The sequence below is a fragment of the Ranitomeya imitator genome, chromosome 1, assembly GCF_032444005.1.
Source record: "Ranitomeya imitator isolate aRanImi1 chromosome 1, aRanImi1.pri, whole genome shotgun sequence".
NCBI classification, from domain to species: domain Eukaryota; kingdom Metazoa; phylum Chordata; class Amphibia; order Anura; family Dendrobatidae; genus Ranitomeya; species Ranitomeya imitator.
In genome coordinates, this window is record NC_091282.1 from 1226014474 (window position 1) to 1226036671 (window position 22198).

Consider the following 22198-nt stretch of genomic DNA (forward strand, 5'->3'; position numbering starts at 1 on the left):
AAAGTAACACAAGCAGAACTTAGCTTATGCTGAGCAGACAGGCCACAGGAACGATCCAGGAGGAAGCAAGACCAATACTAGAACATTGACTGGAGGCCAGGATCAAAGCACCAGGTGGAGTTAAATAGAGCAGCACCTAACGACTTAACCTCTTCACCTGAGGAAGGAAACTCAGAAGCCGCAGTACCACTCTCATCCACCAAAGGAAGCTCATAGACAGAACCAGCCGAAGTACCACTCACGACCACAAGAGGGAGCTTGGCCACAGAATTCACAACACACCAGACAATGAGCTGTAGCTGTATCACTGACCACCAGATGATAAGCTGTAGATGTATCACTGACCATCAGATGATGAGCTGTAGATGTATCACTGACCACCAGATGATAAGCTGTAGATGTATCACTGACCACCAGACAATGAGCTGTAGCTGTATCACTAACCACCAGATGATAAGCTGTAGCTGTATCACTGACCACCAGACAATGAGCTGTAGCTGTATCACTGACCACCAGATGATAAGCTGTAGATGTATCACTGACCACCAGATGATGAGCTGTAGATGTATCACTGACCACCAGACAATGAGCTGTAGCTGTATCACTGACCACCAGATGATGAGCTGTAGATGTATCACTGACCACCAGATGATGAGCTGTAGATATATCACTGACCACCAGATGATGAGCTGTAGATGTTTCACTGACCACCAGATGATGAGCTGAAAATGTTTCACTGACCACCAGACAATGAGCTGTAGATGTGTCACTGACCATCAGATGATGAGCTGTAGATGTGTCACTGACCACCAGATGATGAGCTGTAGATGTGTCACTGACCATCAGATGATGAGTTGTAGATTTATCACTGACCACCAGAGGATTTGCTGTAGCTGTGTCACTGACCACCAGATGATGAGCTGTAGATGTGTCACTGACCACCAGATGATGAGCTGTAGATGTGTCACTGACCATCAGAGGATGAGTTGTAGATTTATCACTGACCACCAGAGGATGAGCTGTAGATGTGTGACTGACCATCAGATGATGAGCTGTAGGTGTGTCACTGACCACCAGAGGATGAGCTGTAGATGTGTCACTGACCACCAGATGATAAGCTGTAGGTGTATCACTGACCACCAGACGATGAGCTGTAGATGTATCAGTGACCACCGGAGTGTTCTATTTCATGTGTTTATTTCTGTTAATGTTGATGATTATGGTTTACAGCCAATGAAAACCCAAAAGTCATTATCTCAGTAAATTAGAATACTTTATAACACCAGCTTGAAAAACTATATTAACATCTGAAATGTTGGTCTGCTGAAATGTCTGTTCAGTAAATGCCCTCAATACTTGCTCAGGGCTCCTTGTGCATCAATGTCTGCATCAATGTGGCGTGGCATGGAGGCGATCAGCCAGTGGCACTGCTGAGGGGTTATGGAAGCCCAGGTTGATAGCAGCCTTCAGCTCGTCTGCATCGTTGGGTCTGAAGTCTCTCATCTTCCTCTTGACAATACTCCATAGATTCTCTATGGGGTTAAGGTCAGGCGAGTTTGCTGCCAATCAAGCCCAGTGATACTGCTGTTTGAAACCAGGTATTTGTACTTTTGGCAGTGTGGACAGGGGCCAAGTCCTGCTGGAGAATGACATTTCCATCTCCAAATAGCTTGTCGGCAGATGGAAGCATGAAGTGCTCTAAAATGTCCTGGTAGACAGCTGCGCTGACTTTGGTCTTGATAAAACACAGTGGACCTACCCCAGCAGATGACATGGCTCCCCAAACCATCACTGATGGTGGAGACTTCACACCAGACCTCCAGCAGCTTGGATTGTGGCCTCTCCACTCTTCCTCCAGACTCTGGGACCTTGATTTCCAAATGAAATGTAAAATTTACTTTCATGTGAAAACAACACCTTGAACCACTGACAACAGCCCGGTTCTTTTCTCCTTGGCCCAGGTAAGACGCTTCTGGCGTTGTCTATTGGTCATGAGTGGCTGACAGAAGGAATGTGACACTTGTAGACCATGTCCTGGAGACGTCTGTGTGTGGTGGCTCTTGAAGCATTGACTCCAGCAGCAGAGTCCACTCCTTGTGAATCTCCCCCACATTTTTGAATGGCCTTTTCTTACCAATCCTTTCAAGGCTGTGGTTATCCCGGATGCTTGTGCACATTTTTCTACCACACTTTTTCCTTCCACTAATGTGGAATGTAGACGCTTTCTGGACATCTGTCAGGTCAACAGTCTTCCCCATGATTGTGGAGCTACTGAAACAGGCTAAGGGACCTTTTATAAACGCTTAGGAAGCCCTTGCAGGTGTTTTTTTGTTAATTCTAATTTACTAAGATAATGACTTTTGAGTTTTCATTGGCTGTAAGCCATAATCATCAACATTAACAGAAATGGATGCATGCAGTATGTGTATATGTATATATATATATGTATATATATATGTACATATATATCTGACCAGCAGATACATGCAGTGTGTATGTGTGTGTATATATATATATATACCGTATATATACATATTGGAGGAAATAAGTATTTGATCCCTTGCTGATTTTGTAAGTTTGCCCACTGACAAAGACATGAACAGTCTATAATTTTAAGGGTTGGTTAATTTTAACATTGAGAGATAGAATATCAAAAATAAAATCCAGAAAATCACATTTTATAAATTATATACATTTATTTGCATTTTGCAGTGAGAAATAAGTATTTGATCCCTCGGGCAAACAAAATTAATACTTGGTGGCAAAACCCTTGCTGGCAACACAGTAGTCAGAAGTTATTTGTATTTGATGATGAGGTTTGCGCACATGTCAGGAGGAATTTTGCTCCACTACGCTTTGCAGAGCATATCTAAATCATTAAGATTTTGAGGCTGTCGCTTGGCAACTCGGAACTTCAACTCCCTCCATAAGTTTTCTATGGGATTAAGGTCTGGAGACTGGCTAGGCGATGCCATGACCTTAATGTGCTTCTTTATGAGCCACTCCTTTGTTGCCTCAGATGTATGTTTTGGGTCATAGTCTTTCTGAAAGACCCAGCCATGACCCATTTTTAATGTTCTGTCTGAGAGAAGGAGGTTGTCACTCAGAATTTTACGGTACATGGTTTCATCCATTCTCCCATTGATGCTGTGAAGTAGTGCTGTGCCTTTAGCAGAGAAAAACCCCAAAACATAATGTTTCCACCACCATGCTTGCCAGTGGGGATGGTGTTCTTTGGGTCAAAGACAGCATTTCTCTTCCTCCAAGCATGGCGAGTTGAGTTAATGCCAAATACCTCAATTTTTGTCTCATCTGACCACAGCACCTTCTTCCAATCACTCACAGAATCATCCAGGTGTTCTCTGGCAAACTTCAGATGGGCCTGCACAAGTGCCTTCTTGAGCAGGGGGACCTTGCGGGTAATGCAGGATTTTATACCTTTACGGCGTAATGTGTTACTAATGGGTTTCTTGATGAATGTCGTCCCAGCTGCTTTGAGATCATTAATAAGATCCCCCTGTGTAGTTTTAGGTTCATCTCTCACCTTCCTCATGATCAAGGATACCCCACGAGGTGAGATTTTGCATGGTGCCTCAGATCAATGTCGATTGACAGTCATTTTGTATTTCTTCCATTTTCTTACTATTGCACCAACAGTTGTCTCCTCACCTAGCGTCTTACTTATGGTTTTGTAGCTCATTCCAGCTTTGTGCAGGTCTATGATCTTGTCCCTGTCATCCTTAGAAAGCTCTTTGGTTTTGCCCATGTTGTAGAGGTTAAAGTCTGACTGATTAATTGAGTCTGTGGACAGGAGTCTTATATAAAGGTGACTATGTATGACAGCTGTCTTTAATGCAGGTAACAAGTTGATTAGGAGCCTCTAACTGGTCTGTAAGAGCCAGAACTCTTAATGGTTGGTAGGGGATCAAATACTTATTTCTCACTGCAAAATGCAAATAAATTTATATAATTTATACAATGTGATTTTCTGGATTTTATTTTTGATATTCTATCTCTCAATTAACCTACCCTTAAAATTATAGACTGTTCATATCTTTGTCTCTGGGCAAACTTACAAAATCAGCAAGGGGTGAAATACTTATTTTCCCCACTGTATGTATACTTCTGACAAGCAGGATACATGCAGTATATATAGTTAGGTCCATATATATTTGGACAGAGACAACATTTTTCTAATTTTGGTTATAGACATTACCACAATGAATTTTAAACAAAACAATTCAGATGCAGTTGAAGTTCAGACTTTCAGCTTTCATTTGTGGGTATCCACATTAAAATTGGATGAAGGGTTTAGGAGTTTCAGCTCCTTAACATGTGCCACCCTGTTTTTTAAAGGGACCAAAAGTTATTGGACAATTGACTCCAAGGCTATTTCATGGACAGGTGTGGGCAATCCCTTCATTATGTCATTCTAAATTAAGCAGATAAAAGGCCTGGTGTTGATTTGAGGTGTGGTGATGCATTTGGAAGGTTTTGCTGTGAAGTAAACATGTGGTCAAAGGAGCTCTCCATGGAGGTGAAACAAGCCATCCTTAAGCTGCGAAAACAGAAAAAAACCATCCGAGAAATTGCTACAATATTAGGAGCTGCAAAATCTACAGTTTGGTACATCCTGAGAAAGAAAGAAAGCACTGGTGAACTCATCAATGCAAAAAGACCTGGGCGCCCACGGAAGACAACAGTGGTGGATGATCGCAGAATAATCTCCATGGTGAAGAGAAACCCCTTCACAACAGCCGACCAAGTGACCAACGCTCTCCAGGAGGTCGGCGTATCACTATCCAAATCTACCATAAAGAGAAGACTGCATGAAAGTAACTACAGAGGGTTCACTGCATGGTGCAGCCACTCAAGCATCAAGAAGAAAAAGGCTAAAAAACATCTAAAAAAGCCGCACAGTTCTGGAAGAACGTTCTATTGACAGATGAAACCAAGATCAACCTCTACCAGAATGATGGAAAGAGAAAATTATGGCGAAGGCAAGGTCCAGCTCATGATCCAAAGCACCACATCATCTGTAAAACACGGCGGAGACAGTGTGATGGCTTGGGCATGCATGGCTGCCAGTGGAACTGGGTCACTAGTGTTTATGGATGATGTGACACAGGACAGAAGCAGCCGAATGAATTCTGAGGTCTTCAGAGCCGCCATACTGTGTGCTCAGATCCAGCCACATGCAGCCAAACTGATTGGTCGTAGTTTCATACTACAGATGGACAATGACCCAAAACATAAAGCCAAAGCAACCCAGGAGTTTATTAAAGCAAAGAAGTGGAATATTCCGGAATGGCCAAGTCAGTCACCTGATCTCAACCCAATTGAGCAGCATTTCACTTGTTAAAGACTAAACTTCAGACAGAAAGGCCCACAAACAAACAGCAACTGAAAACCACCGCAGTGAAGGCCTGGCCGAGCATCAAAAAGGAGGAAACACAGCGTCTGGTGATGTCCATGAGGTCAAGACTTCAGGCAGTCATTGCCAACAAAGGGTTTTCAACCAACTACTAGAAATGAATATTTTATTTAAAATTATTTAATCTGACCAATTACTTTTGGTCCCTTTAAAAACAGGGTTGTACATGTTAAGGAGCTGAAACTCCTAAACCCTTCATCCATTTTTAATGTGGATACCCTCAAATGAAAGCTGAAAGTCTGAACTTCAACTGCATCTGAATTGTTTTGTTTAAAATTCATTGTGATAATGTCTATAACCAAAATTAGAAAAATGTTGTCTCTGTCCAAATATATATGGACTTAACTGTATATGTATACCTCTGACGAGCAGGATACATGCAGTATCTATATATATAATTGTCTAAGGGTTTTTCCGTCTGTCTGTCTGTCTTTCTGTCTGTCTGTCCTGGAAATCCCGCGTCTCTACTACTGGGACATGCATATTCTAGAATACCCGATGCGTTAGAATCGGGCCACAATCTAGTATATATATATATATGTATACCTCTGACGAGCAGGATACATGCAGTATATATATGAATACCTCTGACAAGCAGGATACATGCAGTATGTATATGTATACCTCTGACGAGCAGGATACATGCAGTATATATATGTATACCTCTGATGAGCATGATACATGCAGTATATATATGTATACCTCTGACAAGCAGGATACATGCAGTATGTATATGTATACCTCTGACGAGCAGGATACATGCAGTATATATATGTATACCTCTGCCGAGCAGGATACATGCAGTATATATATGAATACCTCTGCCGAGCAGGATGCATGCAGTATATATATGTATACCTCTGACGAGCAGAATACATGCAGTATATATATGTATAATTCTGACGAGCAGGATACCTGCAGTATATATATGTATACCCTGACGAGCAGGATACATGCAGTATATATATGTACACTTCTGACGAGCAGGATACCTGCAGTATATATATGTATACCTCTAACGAGCAGGATACATGCAGTGTATATATGTATACCTCTGATGAGCAGGATACATGCAGTATATAAATGTATACCTCTGACGAGCAGGATACATGCAGTATATATATGTACACTTCTGACAAGCAGGATACATGCAGTATATATATGTATACCTCTGGCGAGCAGGATACATGCAGTACATATATGTATACCTCTGACGAGCAGGATACATGCAGTATATATATGTATACCTCTGCCGAGCAGGATACATGCAGTATATATATGTATACCCTGACGAGCAGGATACATGCAGTATATATATGTATACTTCTGACGAGCAGGATACATGCAGTATATATATATGTATACTTCTGACGAGCAGGATACGTGCAGTATATATATGAATACCTCTGACGAGCAGGATACATGCAGTATATATATGTATACTTCTGACGAGCAGGATACATGCAGTATATATATGTATACCTCTGACAAGCAGGATACGTGCAGTATATATATGAATACCTCTGACGAGCAGGATACATGCAGTATATATATGTATACCCTGACGAGCAGGATACGTGCAGTATATGTATGTATACCCTGACGAGCAGGATACGTGCAGTATATATATGTATACCTCTGACGAGCAGGATACATGCAGTATATATATGTATACTTCTGACGAGCAGGATACGTGCAGTATATATATGAATACCTCTGACGAGCAGGATACATGCAGTGTATATATGTATACCTCTGATGAGCAGGATACATGCAGTATATATATGTATACCTCTGACGAGCAGGATACATGCAGTATATATATGTATACCCTGACGAGCAGGATACATGCAGTATATATATGTATACTTCTGACGAGCAGGATACATGCAGTATATATATATGTATACCTCTGACGAGAAGGATACGTGCAGTATATATATGTATACCTCTGACGAGCAGGATACTTGCAGTATATATATGTATACCCTGACGAGCAGGATACATGCAGTATATATATGTATACCCTGACGAGCAGGATACGTGCAGTATATATATGTATACTTCTGACGAGCAGGATACATGCAGTATATATATGTATACCTCTGACGAGCAGGATACATGCAGTATATATATGTATACTTCTGACGAGCAGGATACGTGCAGTATATATATGTATACCCTGACGAGCAGGATACGTGCAGTATATATATGTATACCTCTGACTAGCAGGATACATGCAGTATATATATGTATACCTCTGACTAGCAGGATACATGCAGTATATATATGTATACTTCTGACGAGCAGGATACATGCAGTATATATATATGTATACCTCTGACGAGCAGGATACGTGCAGTATATATATATGTATACCTCTGACGAGCAGGATACGTGCAGTATATATATGTATACCTCTGACGAGCAGGATACATGCAGTATATATATATGTATACCTCTGACGAGCAGGATACGTGCAGTATATATATGTATACCTCTGACGAGCAGGATACATGCAGTATATATATGTATACCCTGACGAGCAGGATACATGCAGTATATATATGTATACCCTGACGAGCAGGATACGTGCAGTATATACAGGTCCTTCTCAAAAAATTAGCATATAGTGTTAAATTTCATTATTTACCATAATGTAATGATTACAATTAAACTTTCATATATTATAGATTCATTATCCACCAACTGAAATTTGTCAGGTCTTTTATTGTTTTAATACTGATGATTTTGGCATACAACTCCTGATAACCCAAAAAACCTGTCTCAATAAATTAGCATATTTCACCCATCCAATCAAATAAAAGTGTTTTTTAATAACAAACAAAAAAACCAACAAATAATAATGTTCAGTTATGCACTCAATACTTGGTGGGGAATCCTTTGGCAGAAATGACTGCTTCAATGCGGCGTGGCATGGAGGCAATCAGCCTGTGACCACTGCTGAGATGTTATGGAGGCCCAGGATGCTTCAATAGCGGCCTTAAGCTCATCCAGAGTGTTGGGTCTTGCGTCTCTCAACTTTCTCTTCACAATATCCCACAGATTCTCTATGGGGTTCAGGTCAGGAGAGTTGGCAGGCCAATTGAGCACAGTAATACCATGGTCAGTAAACCATTTACCAGTGGTTTTGGCACTGTGAGCAGGTGCCAGGTCGTGCTGAAAAATGAAATCTTCATCTCCATAAAGCATTTCAGCCGATGGAAGCATGAAGTGCTCCAAAATCTCCTGATAGCTAGCTGCATTGACCCTGCCCTTGATGAAACACAGTGGACCAACACCAGCAGCTGACATGGCACCCCACACCATCACTGACTGTGGGTACTTGACACTGGACTTCAGGCATTTTGGCATTTCCTTCTCCCCAGTCTTCCTCCAGACTCTGGCACCTTGATTTCCGAATGACATGCAAAATTTGCTTTCATCAGAAAAAAGTACTTGGGACCACTTAGCAACAGTCCAGTGCTGCTTCTCTGTAGCTCAAAAGTGGCTTTACCTGGGGAATGCGGCACCTGTAGCCCATTTCCTGCACACGCCTGTGCACGGTGGCTCTGGATGTTTCCACACCAGACTCAGTCCACTGCTTCCTCAGGTTCCCCAAGGTCTGGAATCGGTCCTTCTCCACAATCTTCCTCAGGGTCCGGTCTCCTCTTCTCGTTGTACAGCGTTTTCTGCCACATTGTTTCCTTCTAACAGACTTACCATTGAGGTGCCTTGATACAGCACTCTGGGAACAGCCTATTTGTTGAGAAATTTCTTTCTGGGTCTTACCCTCTTGCTTGAGGGTGTCAATGATGGCCTTCTTGACATCTGTCAGGTCGCTAGTCTTACCCATGATGGGGGTTTTGAGTAATGAACCAGGCAGGGAGTTTATAAAAGCCTCAGGTATCTTTTGCATGTGTTTAGAGTTAATTAGTTGATTCAGAAGATTAGGGTAATAGGTCGTTTAGAGAACCTTTTCTTGATATGCTAATTTATTGAGACAGGTTTTTTGGGTTATCAGGAGTTGTATGCCAAAATCATCAGTATTAAAACAATAAAAGACCTGACAAATTTCAGTTGGTGGATAATGAATCTATAATATATGAAAGTTTAATTGTAATCATTACATTATGGTAAATAATGAAATTTAACACTATATGCTAATTTTTTGAGAAGGACCTGTATATGTATACTCTGACGAGCAGGATACATGCAGTATATATATGTATACCTCTGACGAGCAGGATACGTGCAGTATATATATGTATACCTCTGACGAGCAGGATACATGCAGTATATATATGTATACCTCTGACGAGCAGGATACATGCAGTATATATATGTATACCTCTGACGAGCAGGATACATGCAGTATATATATGTATACCTCTGACGAGCAGGATACGTGCAGTATATATATGTATACCTCTGACTAGCAGGATACATGCAGTATATATATGTATACCTCTGCCGAGCAGGATACATGCAGTATATATATGTATACCCTGACGAGCAGGATACATGCAGTATATATATATGTATACCTCTGACGAGCAGGATACGTGCAGTATATATATGTATACCTCTGACGAGCAGGATACATGCAGTATATATATGTATACCTCTGACGAGCAGGATACATGCAGTATATATATGTATACCTCTGACGAGCAGGATACATGCAGTATATATATGTATACCTCTGACGAGCAGGATACATGCAGTATATATATGTATACCTCTGACGAGCAGGATACATGCAGTATATGTATGTATACCCTGACGAGCAGGATACGTGCAGTATATATATGTATACCCTGACGAGCAGGATACATGCAGTATATATATGTATACTCTGACGAGCAGGATACCTGCAGTATATATATGTATACTTCTGACGAGCAGGATACGTGCAGTATATATATGAATACCTCTGACGAGCAGGATACATGCAGTATATATATGTATACCTCTGACGAGCAGGATACGTGCAGTATATATATGTATACCTCTGACTAGCAGGATACATGCAGTATATATATGTATACCTCTGCCGAGCAGGATACGTGCAGTATATACATGTATACCTCTGACGAGCAGGATACATGCAGTATATATATGTATACCTCTGACGGGCAGGATACGTGTAGTATATATATGTATACCTCTGACGAGCAGGATACGTGCAGTATATATATGTATACCTCTGACGAGCAGGATACGTGCAGTATATATATGTATACCTCTGACAAGCAGGATACATGCAGTATATATATTTATACCTCTGACAAGCAGGATACATGCAGTATATATATGTATACCTCTGACGAGCAGGATACATGCAGTATATATATGTATACCTCTGACGAGCAGGATACATGCAGTATATATATGTATACCTCTGACGAGCAGGATACATGCAGTATATATATGTATACCTCTGACGAGCAGGATACATGCAGTATATATATGTATACCGCTGACGAGCAGGATACATGCAGTATATATATGTATACCTCTGACGAGCAGGATACATGCAGTATATATATGTATACCTCTGACAAGCAGGATACATGCAGTATATATATGTATACCTCTGACGAGCAGGATACATGCAGTATATATATGTATACCTCTGACGAGCAGGATACATGCAGTATATATATGTATACCTCTGACGAGCAGGATACATGCAGTATATATATGTATACCTCTGACGAGCAGGATACGTGCAGTATATATATGTATACCTCTGACGAGCAGGATACGTGCAGTATATATATGTATACCTCTGACGAGCAGGATACATGCAGTATATATATGTATACCTCTGACGAGCAGCATACGTGCAGTATATATATGTATACCTCTGACGAGCAGGATACATGCAGTATATATATGTATACCTCTGACGAGCAGGATGCATGCAGTATATATATGTATACCTCTGACGAGCAGGATACGTGCAGTATATATATATATACCTCTGACGAGCAGCATACGTGCAGTATATATATGTATACCTCTGACGAGCAGGATACGTGCAGTATATATATATATACCTCTGACGAGCAGCATACGTGCAGTATATATATGTATACCTCTGACGAGCAGGATACATGCAGTATATATATGTATACCTCTGACGAGCAGGATACATGCAGTATATATATGTATACCTCTGACGAGCAGGATACATGCAGTATATATATGTATACCTCTGACGAGCAGGATACATGCAGTATATATATATATACCCATGGTCAGTAGATTACTAGTAGCCGCGGCTGTGACTTTGTGGGGTCCTTGGAGCAGTGCACACCTGCACATAGATATACTGCTCCAGGGTCCGGAGATGGAGCAGGGAATGCTGGGTAGTGGGCCCCCTGATCCTCTGTCTGCGGACCCCTCCATATCCACCTTCTCCTACCTGTCCTCATTAGTGGCGACCTTCATTAACCCTTTCCCATGCCAGCTGGGCATCCTTCCCTCCCCGCGATCAGTACCTAGGATTAATATTCATCAGCGGGAGAGCGCGAGTCTAATAACGGTACTGGAGAAATCTGCTGCATCTGTTCTGGATGGATGTACAGAATTAGCTCCTCACACCTCTGACACCCAAGATGTGTTCCCTCCGAATCCTCCGGCGCGCCCCTCCATCAGACCCCATACAGTATCGCAGTGGCGGTGTTTGCGGTGCGGCGGCTCCGCTCCCTTTATATGTTTATCTATTTCTCCTTCATTAGTGCTGTCTGAAGGGTGATTAGATCCTTCAAACATTTTACAGAGGTTAAACGTTGATTAAGATTTAATTATTACTGTAAATAGCTTCCTGTGACATATGGTGCCGCGCTGACATATGTGCATTTGAATAAACCGAGTGTTGTTTCCCATAATGCTCTGGTGGCTGTTTAACAGCTTTGCTGAAGGGTTATGTCGCACCTCGCGCACGACTCGCTTCCATCTTATATTTTGTTGGTTTTGCAGCTCGGAAAAAAAAAAAATCAAGAACATTTTTTTTCCCCTATTTTTTTTTTTCTGTTATTTTTTTTTTTTATCTTCTTGTCAAACATTGAATATTTTAAATCGTTAAATTGTTTGCTACAATTTGAAACTAATTTGTCTTAACTAGGTTAAACAGTTTTGCAGGAGATAAATATATATAGATAGATTTTATTTTTTTCTGGAGGTTTTATTTCTTGGTTGTTTGTATTTTTTTTAGGACTTATAGCAGTAAGAGTTTCCTTTGATTGGGTCACAACTAGGGATGAGCGGACTTTAGTCTAAAGTTCCAGAACTTTACCCGATTTTGACCCCAAATCCCATTACAATCTATGGAGACCCCCAACTGTGGAGCTGGAATTTCTCTCTCTTCTCCCGGAACTCTGAACATTCCGAGAGCGGTCCGTGTTCAGAGTTCAGCTATGAACCCGACTCTTTAAATTTCAGGTGTCACGATGGGTGAAGGATAAGTGCACAACAACGAGAAGAGGGAAGGGAGAGCCCTAACACTAGGGAAGGAGTGAGTGAAGACCCCTAGGCAGATCTAAAATCACCCTGTCTGCCCTAAACATCCCTATATAGGTTCTGCAACTAGGAACCTAATCCCTGCCTGACGCTAGCGATTGGCCCTACATAGGGAGGGGACAGGGTGTGCACTAGTCAGTCCCCACTAAAGACAGACATGGAAGACGGATGAGGGGAAAACACTTAGCTTAAGAAGACAAACGAGATGTCAAGTCAGCAACCTCTAAAGGTCCTCAGGTTAGACACTAACTGACTGCTAGAACTTCCAACAAGACTGAGGCAAGAATGAGCTAACACCAGCACCATGCTGCAGCAATTAAATGTATTTAAACCTTCAGCACAGGTGTGTGATTAGCAGCAGAAGGTGGAGGTGACTCCTGGGTCCTAGAGGAAGAAGGATATCGTTCCATAACAGAGATGCAAAAATCAAGAAAGTGCTTGATCTAAACGCAAAGACCTTCTACAGTCGTATCTAGGATGGCTATCTGTCACACCTCACACACCCGTGACATTGGGTTTGCTCATCTCTAATCACAACTAATGAATACAGAGAGAAATTTAAAGAGTGATTCCCAAAATAGAGCTGGGTTTCCAACCGCTGGGGCCCTCAGGGACCCTTAGAAATAGAGCGGAGTTGCTCAAACTTTACTCCACCAATTGTCAATAGTATGGCAGGAAATAGTGGAGTGCTGCTGAGCAGTGCCATAGACAATGGATGAAGTGGAGGCTGATCATGCACAACCAGCTGCAGAGCCCCTCCTCAGCATCCCAGAGGACAGACACACCAGCAATTACCCTCTGGATCTTCATCTTTAAGGGGTTCTCAGCTTTAGACAGCTTTTAGTTGTGTCCTGAGAAAAATGAGATTCCCTTAAGGATGAGTGAAAACTGTGGAGAAACTTGTCAGTAACTGTTCAGTTTCCCTACAGCATCTCCACAGGGTAAATGAAGTATTACACAAAGTCCATTCACATCAATGGCTGATGTCTCTCCAGTCCTCCAGAGCAGGAGACCCTCTAATGTTTACTCTCTTCATTGGCTGAAATATGATAATCCTACAAAGACGATTCCCCTCCAATAATCCAGAATTTACAGTTTTGTAAGTTGGTTGATATCAGGAAATAGGAAGAAGTTCTGAATACTGCAGTTACACATACAGGGCTCTCATCTGCAGTTTCCTGTGCCTGCTAACAGAAGGCTGGAATCCTAAACTCTCATTTCCCCTCCATCAAGAATTTTTATGTCTTTGTGCTGCAAAAGCAGGTCTCCCTACACTCCTCATTGATTCCCTCCCCCCCCCCCTTACCCCCCGTCCCACCTGATACTGGCTAAAACTGGCACAGAAGCATAGGATTCTATTGTTCTTTGAAAGTTATATATATATTTGCAAGGATCAGGGCTAGAGATATAAGGATTATATATTCCGGATGTCCATCGAGAGATCTATAACTCCCTGAAATCGCTAGAAACTAAACCCAACAAGTGCAAGGAGCGGGTTTCTCCGTAAGCGGGTCATGTAACTACGCCGTATTTACACTTAAAAGAATCCCCCGACGTGGTGCACCTCCTGATCATTGTGTCATCCGTATATGAGGTTCATACAGCGATCTATGTCAAAAAATTGTTTGTCATTACTCTGAGAAAAGAGGAGTGCATTGCATATCTTGGCCCCACACAGTGATGTCACGACGAGAGGGTATATCTTAACCCTACTGAGTTGTGAGTGTGTCTTTCGTCCGGGGTCTAGCTGCTACACAGATGTGTGATGCATCTAGATGTATGTGCCTGAGCACATGGGCAGCCAGGAAATGAAATTATCTGAAAGAAATGTAAGTGTTTTTTCAACTTTAATCCCCTTTTATTTGTAATTGTACTGTACATATGATACTTGTCTTCTTTATAAGATCTTTGTTTTTTTCAACTTTCTGGCGACTAACATAGTAACATAGTAACATAGTAACATAGTTAGTAAGGCCGAAAAAAGACATTTGTCCATCCAGTTCAGCCTATATTCCATCATAATAAATACCCAGATCTACGTCCTTCTACAGAACCTAATAATTGTATGATACAATATTGTTCTGCTCCAGGAAGACATCCAGGCCTCTCTTGAACCCCTTGACTGAGTTCGCCATCACCACCTCCTCAGGCAAGCAATTCCAGATTCTCACTGCCCTAACAGTAAAGAATCCTCTTCTATGTTGGTGGAAAAACCTTCTCTCCTCCAGACGCAAAGAATGCCCCCTTGTGCCCGTCACCTTCCTTGGTATAAACAGATCCTCAGCGAGATATTTGTATTGTCCCCTTATATACTTATACATGGTTATTAGATCGCCCCTCAGTCGTCTTTTTTCTAGACTAAATAATCCTAATTTCGCTAATCTATCTGGGTATTGTAGTTCTCCCATCCCCTTTATTAATTTTGTTGCCCTCCTTTGTACTCTCTCTAGTTCCATTATATCCTTCCTGAGCACCGGTGCCCAAAACTGGACACAGTACTCCATGTGCGGTCTAACTAGGGATTTGTACAGAGGCAGTATAATGCTCTCATTCCCGTTCAGTGTGTAATGGTGATATTGATTCCCTCTTCCCATGTGTATAACCTTACATTTATCATTGTTAAACCTCATCTGCCACCTTTCAGCCCAAGTTTCCAACTTATCCAGATCCATCTGTAGCAGAATACTATCTTCTCTTGTATTAACTGCTTTACATAGTTTTGTATCATCTGCAAATATCGATATTTTACTGTCTAAACCTTCTACCAGATCATTAATGAATATGTTGAAGAGAACAGGTCCCAATACTGACCCCTGCGGTACCCCACTGGTCACAGCGACCCAGTTAGAGACTATACCATTTATAACCACCCTCTGCTTTCTATCACTAAGCCAGTTACTAACCCATTTACACACATTTTCCCCCAGACCAAGCATTCTCATTTTGTGTACCAACCTCTTGTGCGGCACGGTATCAAACGCTTTGGAAAAATCGAGATATACCACGTCCAATGACTCACCGTGGTCCAGTCTATAGCTTACCTCTTCATAAAAACTGATTAGATTGGTTTGACAGGAGCGATTTCTCATAAACCCATGCTGATATGGAGTTAAACAGTTATTCTCATTGAGATAATCCAGAATAACATCCCTCAGAAACCCTTCAAATATTTTACCAACAATAGAGGTTAGACTTACTGGCCTATAATTTCCAGGTTCACTTTTAGAGCCCTTTTTGAATATTGGCACCACATTTGCTATGCGCCAGTCCTGCGGAACAGACCCTGTCGCTATAGAGTCACTAAAAATAAGAAATAATGGTTTATCTATTACATTACTTAGTTCCCTTAGTACTCGTGGGTGTATGCCATCCGGACCCGGAGATTTATCTATTTTAATCTTATTTAGCCGGTTTCGCACCTCTTCTTGGGTTAGATTGGTGACCCTTAATATAGGGTTTTCATTGTTTCTTGGGATTTCACCTAGCATTTCATTTTCCACCGTGAATACCGTGGAGAAGAAGGTGTTTAATATGTTAGCTTTTTCCTCGTCATCTACAACCATTCTTTCCTCACTATTTTTTAAGGGGCCTACATTTTCAGTTTTTATTCTTTTACTATTGATATAGTTGAAGAACAGTTTGGGATTAGTTTTACTCTCCTTAGCAATGTGCTTCTCTGTTTCCTTTTTGGCAGCTTTAATTAGTTTTTTAGATAAAGTATTTTTCTCCCTATAGTTTTTTAGAGCTTCAATGGTGCCATCCTGCTTTAGTAGTGCAAATGCTTTCTTTTTACTGTTAATTGCCTGTCTTACTTCTTTGTTTAGCCACATTGGGTTTTTCCTATTTCTAGTCCTTTTATTCCCACAAGGTATAAACCGCTTACACTGCCTATTTAGGATGTTCTTAAACATTTCCCATTTATTATCTGTATTCTCATTTCTGAGGATATTGTCCCAGTCTACCAGATTAAGGGCATCTCTAAGCTGTTCAAACTTTGCCTTCCTAAAGTTCAGTGTTTTTGTGACTCCCTGACAAGTCCCCCTAGTGAAAGACAGGTGAAACTGTACAATATTGTGGTCGCTATTTCCTAGATGCCCGACCACCTGCAGATTTGTTATTCTGTCAGGTCTATTAGATAGTATTAGGTCTAAAAGTGCTGCTCCTCTGGTTGGATTCTGCACCAATTGTGAAAGATAATTTTTCTTGGTTATTAGCAGAAACCTGTTGCCTTTATGGGTTTCACAGGTTTCTGTTTCCCAGTTAATATCCGGGTAGTTAAAGTCCCCCATAACCAGGACCTCATTATGGGTTGCAGCTTCATCTATCTGCTTTAGAAGTAGACTTTCCATGCTTTCTGTTATATTTGGGGGTTTGTAACAGACCCCAATGAGAATTTTGTTACCATTTTTCCCTCCATGAATTTCAACCCATATGGACTCGACATCCTCATTCCCTTCGCTAATATCCTCCCTTAAAGTGGACTTTAGACAAGACTTTACATAGAGACAAACCCCTCCTCCTCTCCGATTTTTACGATCCTTTCTAAACAGACTGTAACCCTGTAAGTTAACTGCCCAGTCATAGCTTTCATCTAACCATGTCTCGGTTATTCCCACTATGTCAAAGTTACCTGTAGATATTTCTGCTTCTAGTTCTTCCATCTTGTTTGTCAGGCTTCTGGCGTTTGCGAGCATGCAGTTTAGAGGATTTTGTTTTGTTCCAATCTCCTCGCTGTGGATTGTTTTAGAAATGTTCTTACCTCCCTTCTGAGTATGTTTTCCTGGGTCGTCTGGGTCGACTAATTATCCTAGATGCAGAACCCGGTCTGACCAGAGGTTAAGGGGGGTGCCAAAGAGCTGCAGGTCCCAAACCGGAACTGGGCAGTGGGATATAGATAAATCCCCTTCAGAAGGAACCAGGGGCAACCAAAACAACCCCGGTTCGTGACAAATTGGTGTGAGTGGTGGGGAAGATAAGGGTATCCTCCCCGTGAACCGTGACAGTCGTCCTCTATGGTAATAATCATGTTTATTTCTATAGCGCCAGCATTTTCCGCCGCACCTCTATCACCACTTCCCGCCATTACCATTTTCTCTTTTGTGCTTTTTTCTTTCTGACTTTCTCGAGTTGTAGTTTTGCTTAGTGCCGTCACATCACCGTACAACGTGCAGAAACATGCAAAGAAAATTCCAAGTGTTGTGAACTGGTCAAAAATGCAATTCCGCCATTGTTCGTGGGCAACTCGAGCTCCAGGTCAATAGGATTTCTGCGATTCCAAACTTTTAATGTTTTGTTTTTTTGTTTTTTTTATTAGAAATTAGAAAAAGAACTTGAGGAATTGTCATTTTGCAGATTACAATGTGCTCCTGATGGTCTGTGTAATCTATGGAGAAACCTGGCAATAAGAGCACCATCCTCTCCCTGCACTGCCTCCGCAGGAGAAATGATGCATTACACAAAATCAATCCATATAATTGAGGTGTGTCTGACGCAGGACGGGACTGGTCCTACAGCAATACAGATGATTTCTGTAGGTTCTCTGCACTTTGGAAACCCCTCTATGAACCCAGAAATCCCTAATGTGTCTACTAAATGATCAGCACCTTACTACAGGACTGCCCTCTATGACCAGTACGAAAAGTGATCGAGAACGGCACCTCTCATTCCGGATGATCTAGTGATCCATTGATTGACATGGGTGTAATTTTTCAAAATATGACATCACCAAATCACAAATGAGAAAATCACCAAAAAATTCCAGTGCAAAACCACGGCCGAGATCTCCCCAACCAAGGGGCATCCAGTCGTGGGCACAATTTCCTATTGCCTGCCCTGTCCTGCCCCCGTGTATCTGCTCCCACCCTAACAAGGACCCATATCAGCTCTGCAGAAAACCCCAGAAAATATATCCCCCGACGCGTCCCTCAATAAAGAAACGTCATCAAGGGAGTGTGACTCGTATAGGCGAAAAGGATGAAACAAGAAAAACAGACATCTCTGCCTTCTCACACACGTGTCCACTATTATAATGTATGTACACAGTGACTGCACCAGCAGAATAGTGAGTGCAGCTCTGGAGTATAATACAGAATGTAACTCAGGATCAGTAATGTAATGTATGTACACAGTGACTGCACCAGCAGAATAGTGAGTGCAGCTCTGGGGTATAATACAGGATGTAACTCAGGATCAGTAATGTAATGTATGTACACAGTGACTGCACCAGCAGAATAGTGAGTGCAGCTCTGGGGTATAATACAGAATGTAACTCAGGATCAGTAATGTAATGTATGTACACAGTGACTGCACCAGCAGAATAGTGAGTGCAGCTCTGGAGTATAATACAGGATGTAACTCAGGATCAGTAATGTAATGTATGTACACAGTGACTGCACCAGCAGAATAGTGAGTGCAGCTCTGGAGTATAATACAGGATGTAACTCAGGATCAGTAATGTAATGTATGTACACAGTGACTGCACCAGCAGAATAGTGAGTGCAGCTCTGGAGTATAATACAGGACGTAACTCAGGATCAGTAATGTAATGTATGTACACAGTGACTGCACCAGCAGAATACTGAGTGCAGCTCTGGAGTATAATACAGGATGTAACTCAGGATCAGTAATGTAATGTATGTACACAGTGATTGCACCAGCAGAATAGTGAGTGCAGCTCTGGGGTATAATACAGGAGGTAACTCAGGATCAGTGATGTAATGTATGTACACAGTGACTGCACCAGCAGAATAGTGAGTGCAGCTCTGGGGTATAATACAGGAGGTAACTCAGGATCAGTAATGTAATGTATGTACACAGTGACTGCACCAGCAGAATAGTGAGTGCAGCTCTGGGGTATAATACAGGATGTAAATCAGGATCAGTAATGTAATGTATGTACACAGTGACTGCACCAGCAGAATAGTGAGTGCAGCTCTGGGGTATAATACAGGAGGTAACTCAAGATCAGTAATGTAATGTATGTACACAGTGACTGCACCAGCATAATAGTGAGTGCAGCTCTGGGGTATAATACAGGATGTAACTCAGGATCAGTAATGTAATGTATGTACACAGTGACAGCACCAGCAGAATAGTGAGTGCAGCTCTGGGGTATAATACAGGATGTAACTCAGGATCAGTAATGTATGTACACAGTGACTGCACCAGCAGAATAGTGAGTGCAGCTCTGGAGTATAATACAGGATGTAACTCAGGATCAGTAATGTACTGTATTTACACAGTGACTGCACCAGCAGAATAGTGAGTGCAGCTCTGGGGTATAATACAGGATATAACTCAGGATCAGTAATGTATGTACACAGTGACTGCACCAGCAGAATAGTGAGTGCAGCTCTGGAGTATAATACAGGATGTAACTCAGGATCAGTAATGTACTGTATTTACACAGTGACTGCACCAGCAGAATAGTGAGTTCAGCTCTGGGGTATAATACAGGAGGTAACTCAGGATCAGTAATGTAATGTATGTACACAGTGACTGCACCAGCAGAATAGTGAGTGCAGCTCTGGGGTATAATACAGGATGTAACTCGGGATAGGTAATGCAATGATTACTATGTTGCTCTATCTTTTTATGCTGCTCCTGAGAGGTGATCCTCTGCTGTAACGCCAGTAATTGATGAGCCTGTTGGTTTCTTATTTTCGGTGCCCCCATACATGTTATGTTGCGGTATCTTTCGCTGTGCCCTGTCCTCTTGGCTACCTTCTACGCTGTATGTGGATGACGCGCTGACGTCGGAGCCATATGTTAGCTTGCACGGTTCACCAGCAGAACTGATCGCTGCCTACACTCTCCTGAATTATGGTGATGTATCTTAATTATAATTAGCTGTAACACATTATAGTCGCCTCTATCAAAACATTTCACAATAGTCATTTATGAAGTACGGTAAATAATGGAAGTCTTTAGGGTTCCCCTACAAGTAACAGAGCCGAACGGCTTCCTCTCATAAATGTCGGCTCTTTTTTATAGGAACGCTGCTGTTATGAAGAGTCAGCGTCGTTTACATTTTTTTATCATAAATCAATAGTTCAGATAAAGGTCCTTGGACGATGTTCCACTCTTTCGTATGAAAATGCTGTGGAGGCTCCGGAGAGGAGCATGGAAAAGGCAAATTCTTGGTATTCACCACTTTTTGCCTTCGCCCCTTTTTTTGAATTGACTAGACGTTTTGAGAAAACCTGCTTTGCGCTCTCACATTCAGGCCGTGCCGTAATTCTGATGGACAACATGTTAGGGGATGTCATATCTAAAGAGTATGACCCAACTTATATTGCCAATTGAGATATGTATTTTTTGCTGATCCTGATATTTTACTGTTTGCTCTTAAACAGATTGAGACCTCACGACTGGAGCCAGAAATTGCGATGAACACCACCTCTCGGACGGTGGTCTACAACAAAGGATTGTAAGCCAAATTCGGTCACCTCGTCACCGAACAATGAAGCATAAAGTCTCCCTGCCTCCCCGTCACTTACCACAAAGCAAGGAACAGACGAACACCTGAACTCTCCCTTGTCCCCGACAGCTGGGGAAAACTAACACAGAACTATCAACTCTCCGAGGTAGAGGAGGAACCCGATTCACGTCCTACTGTTGCCAAGGGGGAGATAATAAATGGCACAATAATGTGGTACCGACACTTTTATAAAAAACCAATAGATTATAAAAAAAAATGCTAAAAAAATCTCATACGATCACAATCGCTGCATGAAAAGTGAATGATTCATCCAATTAGCCTGCGAAACATGATCAGTGTGATTAACACGAAGACTGATGGCACAGGAGTCACGTGGCACAATTTCACCTCTAGATGCTTGATGATGTCACGAGACCCAGTTGGGTAATTAACGCTAAGCATGACAAAACATGATTAATTAAATATAGAAAAACAAATTAATGTCACGACTTAGTTCAGTATCCGGCACCAGCGTCATTTAGACCATAATAGATATTGGTTTGATTTCGGTAAGGCGTGGCTTGGATATGCCTTAGCTTCAGTCGCGGAGTCCCATGGGCTCCTACTAACGGGATTAGATTAGCTCTGATACTAATTGGAAAATTATAAAATTATATAATCGTCATTGTCTTAACCGAAATGTTCAGGAATATCACATACCGTACTTACTCACTTTAAAGTTGTGTTGAAGATAAGTATTTTGAGCAGGTGATTTATGGCTTCACTTCATACCATCAAGTCCAACGTCCTCTACT

General features: G+C 41.7%; 1 protein-coding gene across 1 annotated transcript in view; it reads left to right on the top strand.

The window, feature by feature from the left end:
- SFXN5 (sideroflexin 5) overlaps window positions 1–21884 on the top strand; it is a 345747-nt gene extending 323863 nt beyond the window's left edge. Inside the window, exon 14 of the mRNA XM_069745104.1 lies at window positions 21319–21884. Within this exon, the coding sequence (XP_069601205.1) occupies window positions 21319–21396 (78 nt within the window). The 3' untranslated portion in view covers window positions 21397–21884. The remainder of the gene's footprint in view (window positions 1–21318) is intronic.
- Window positions 21885–22198: the final 314 nt, after the last annotated feature.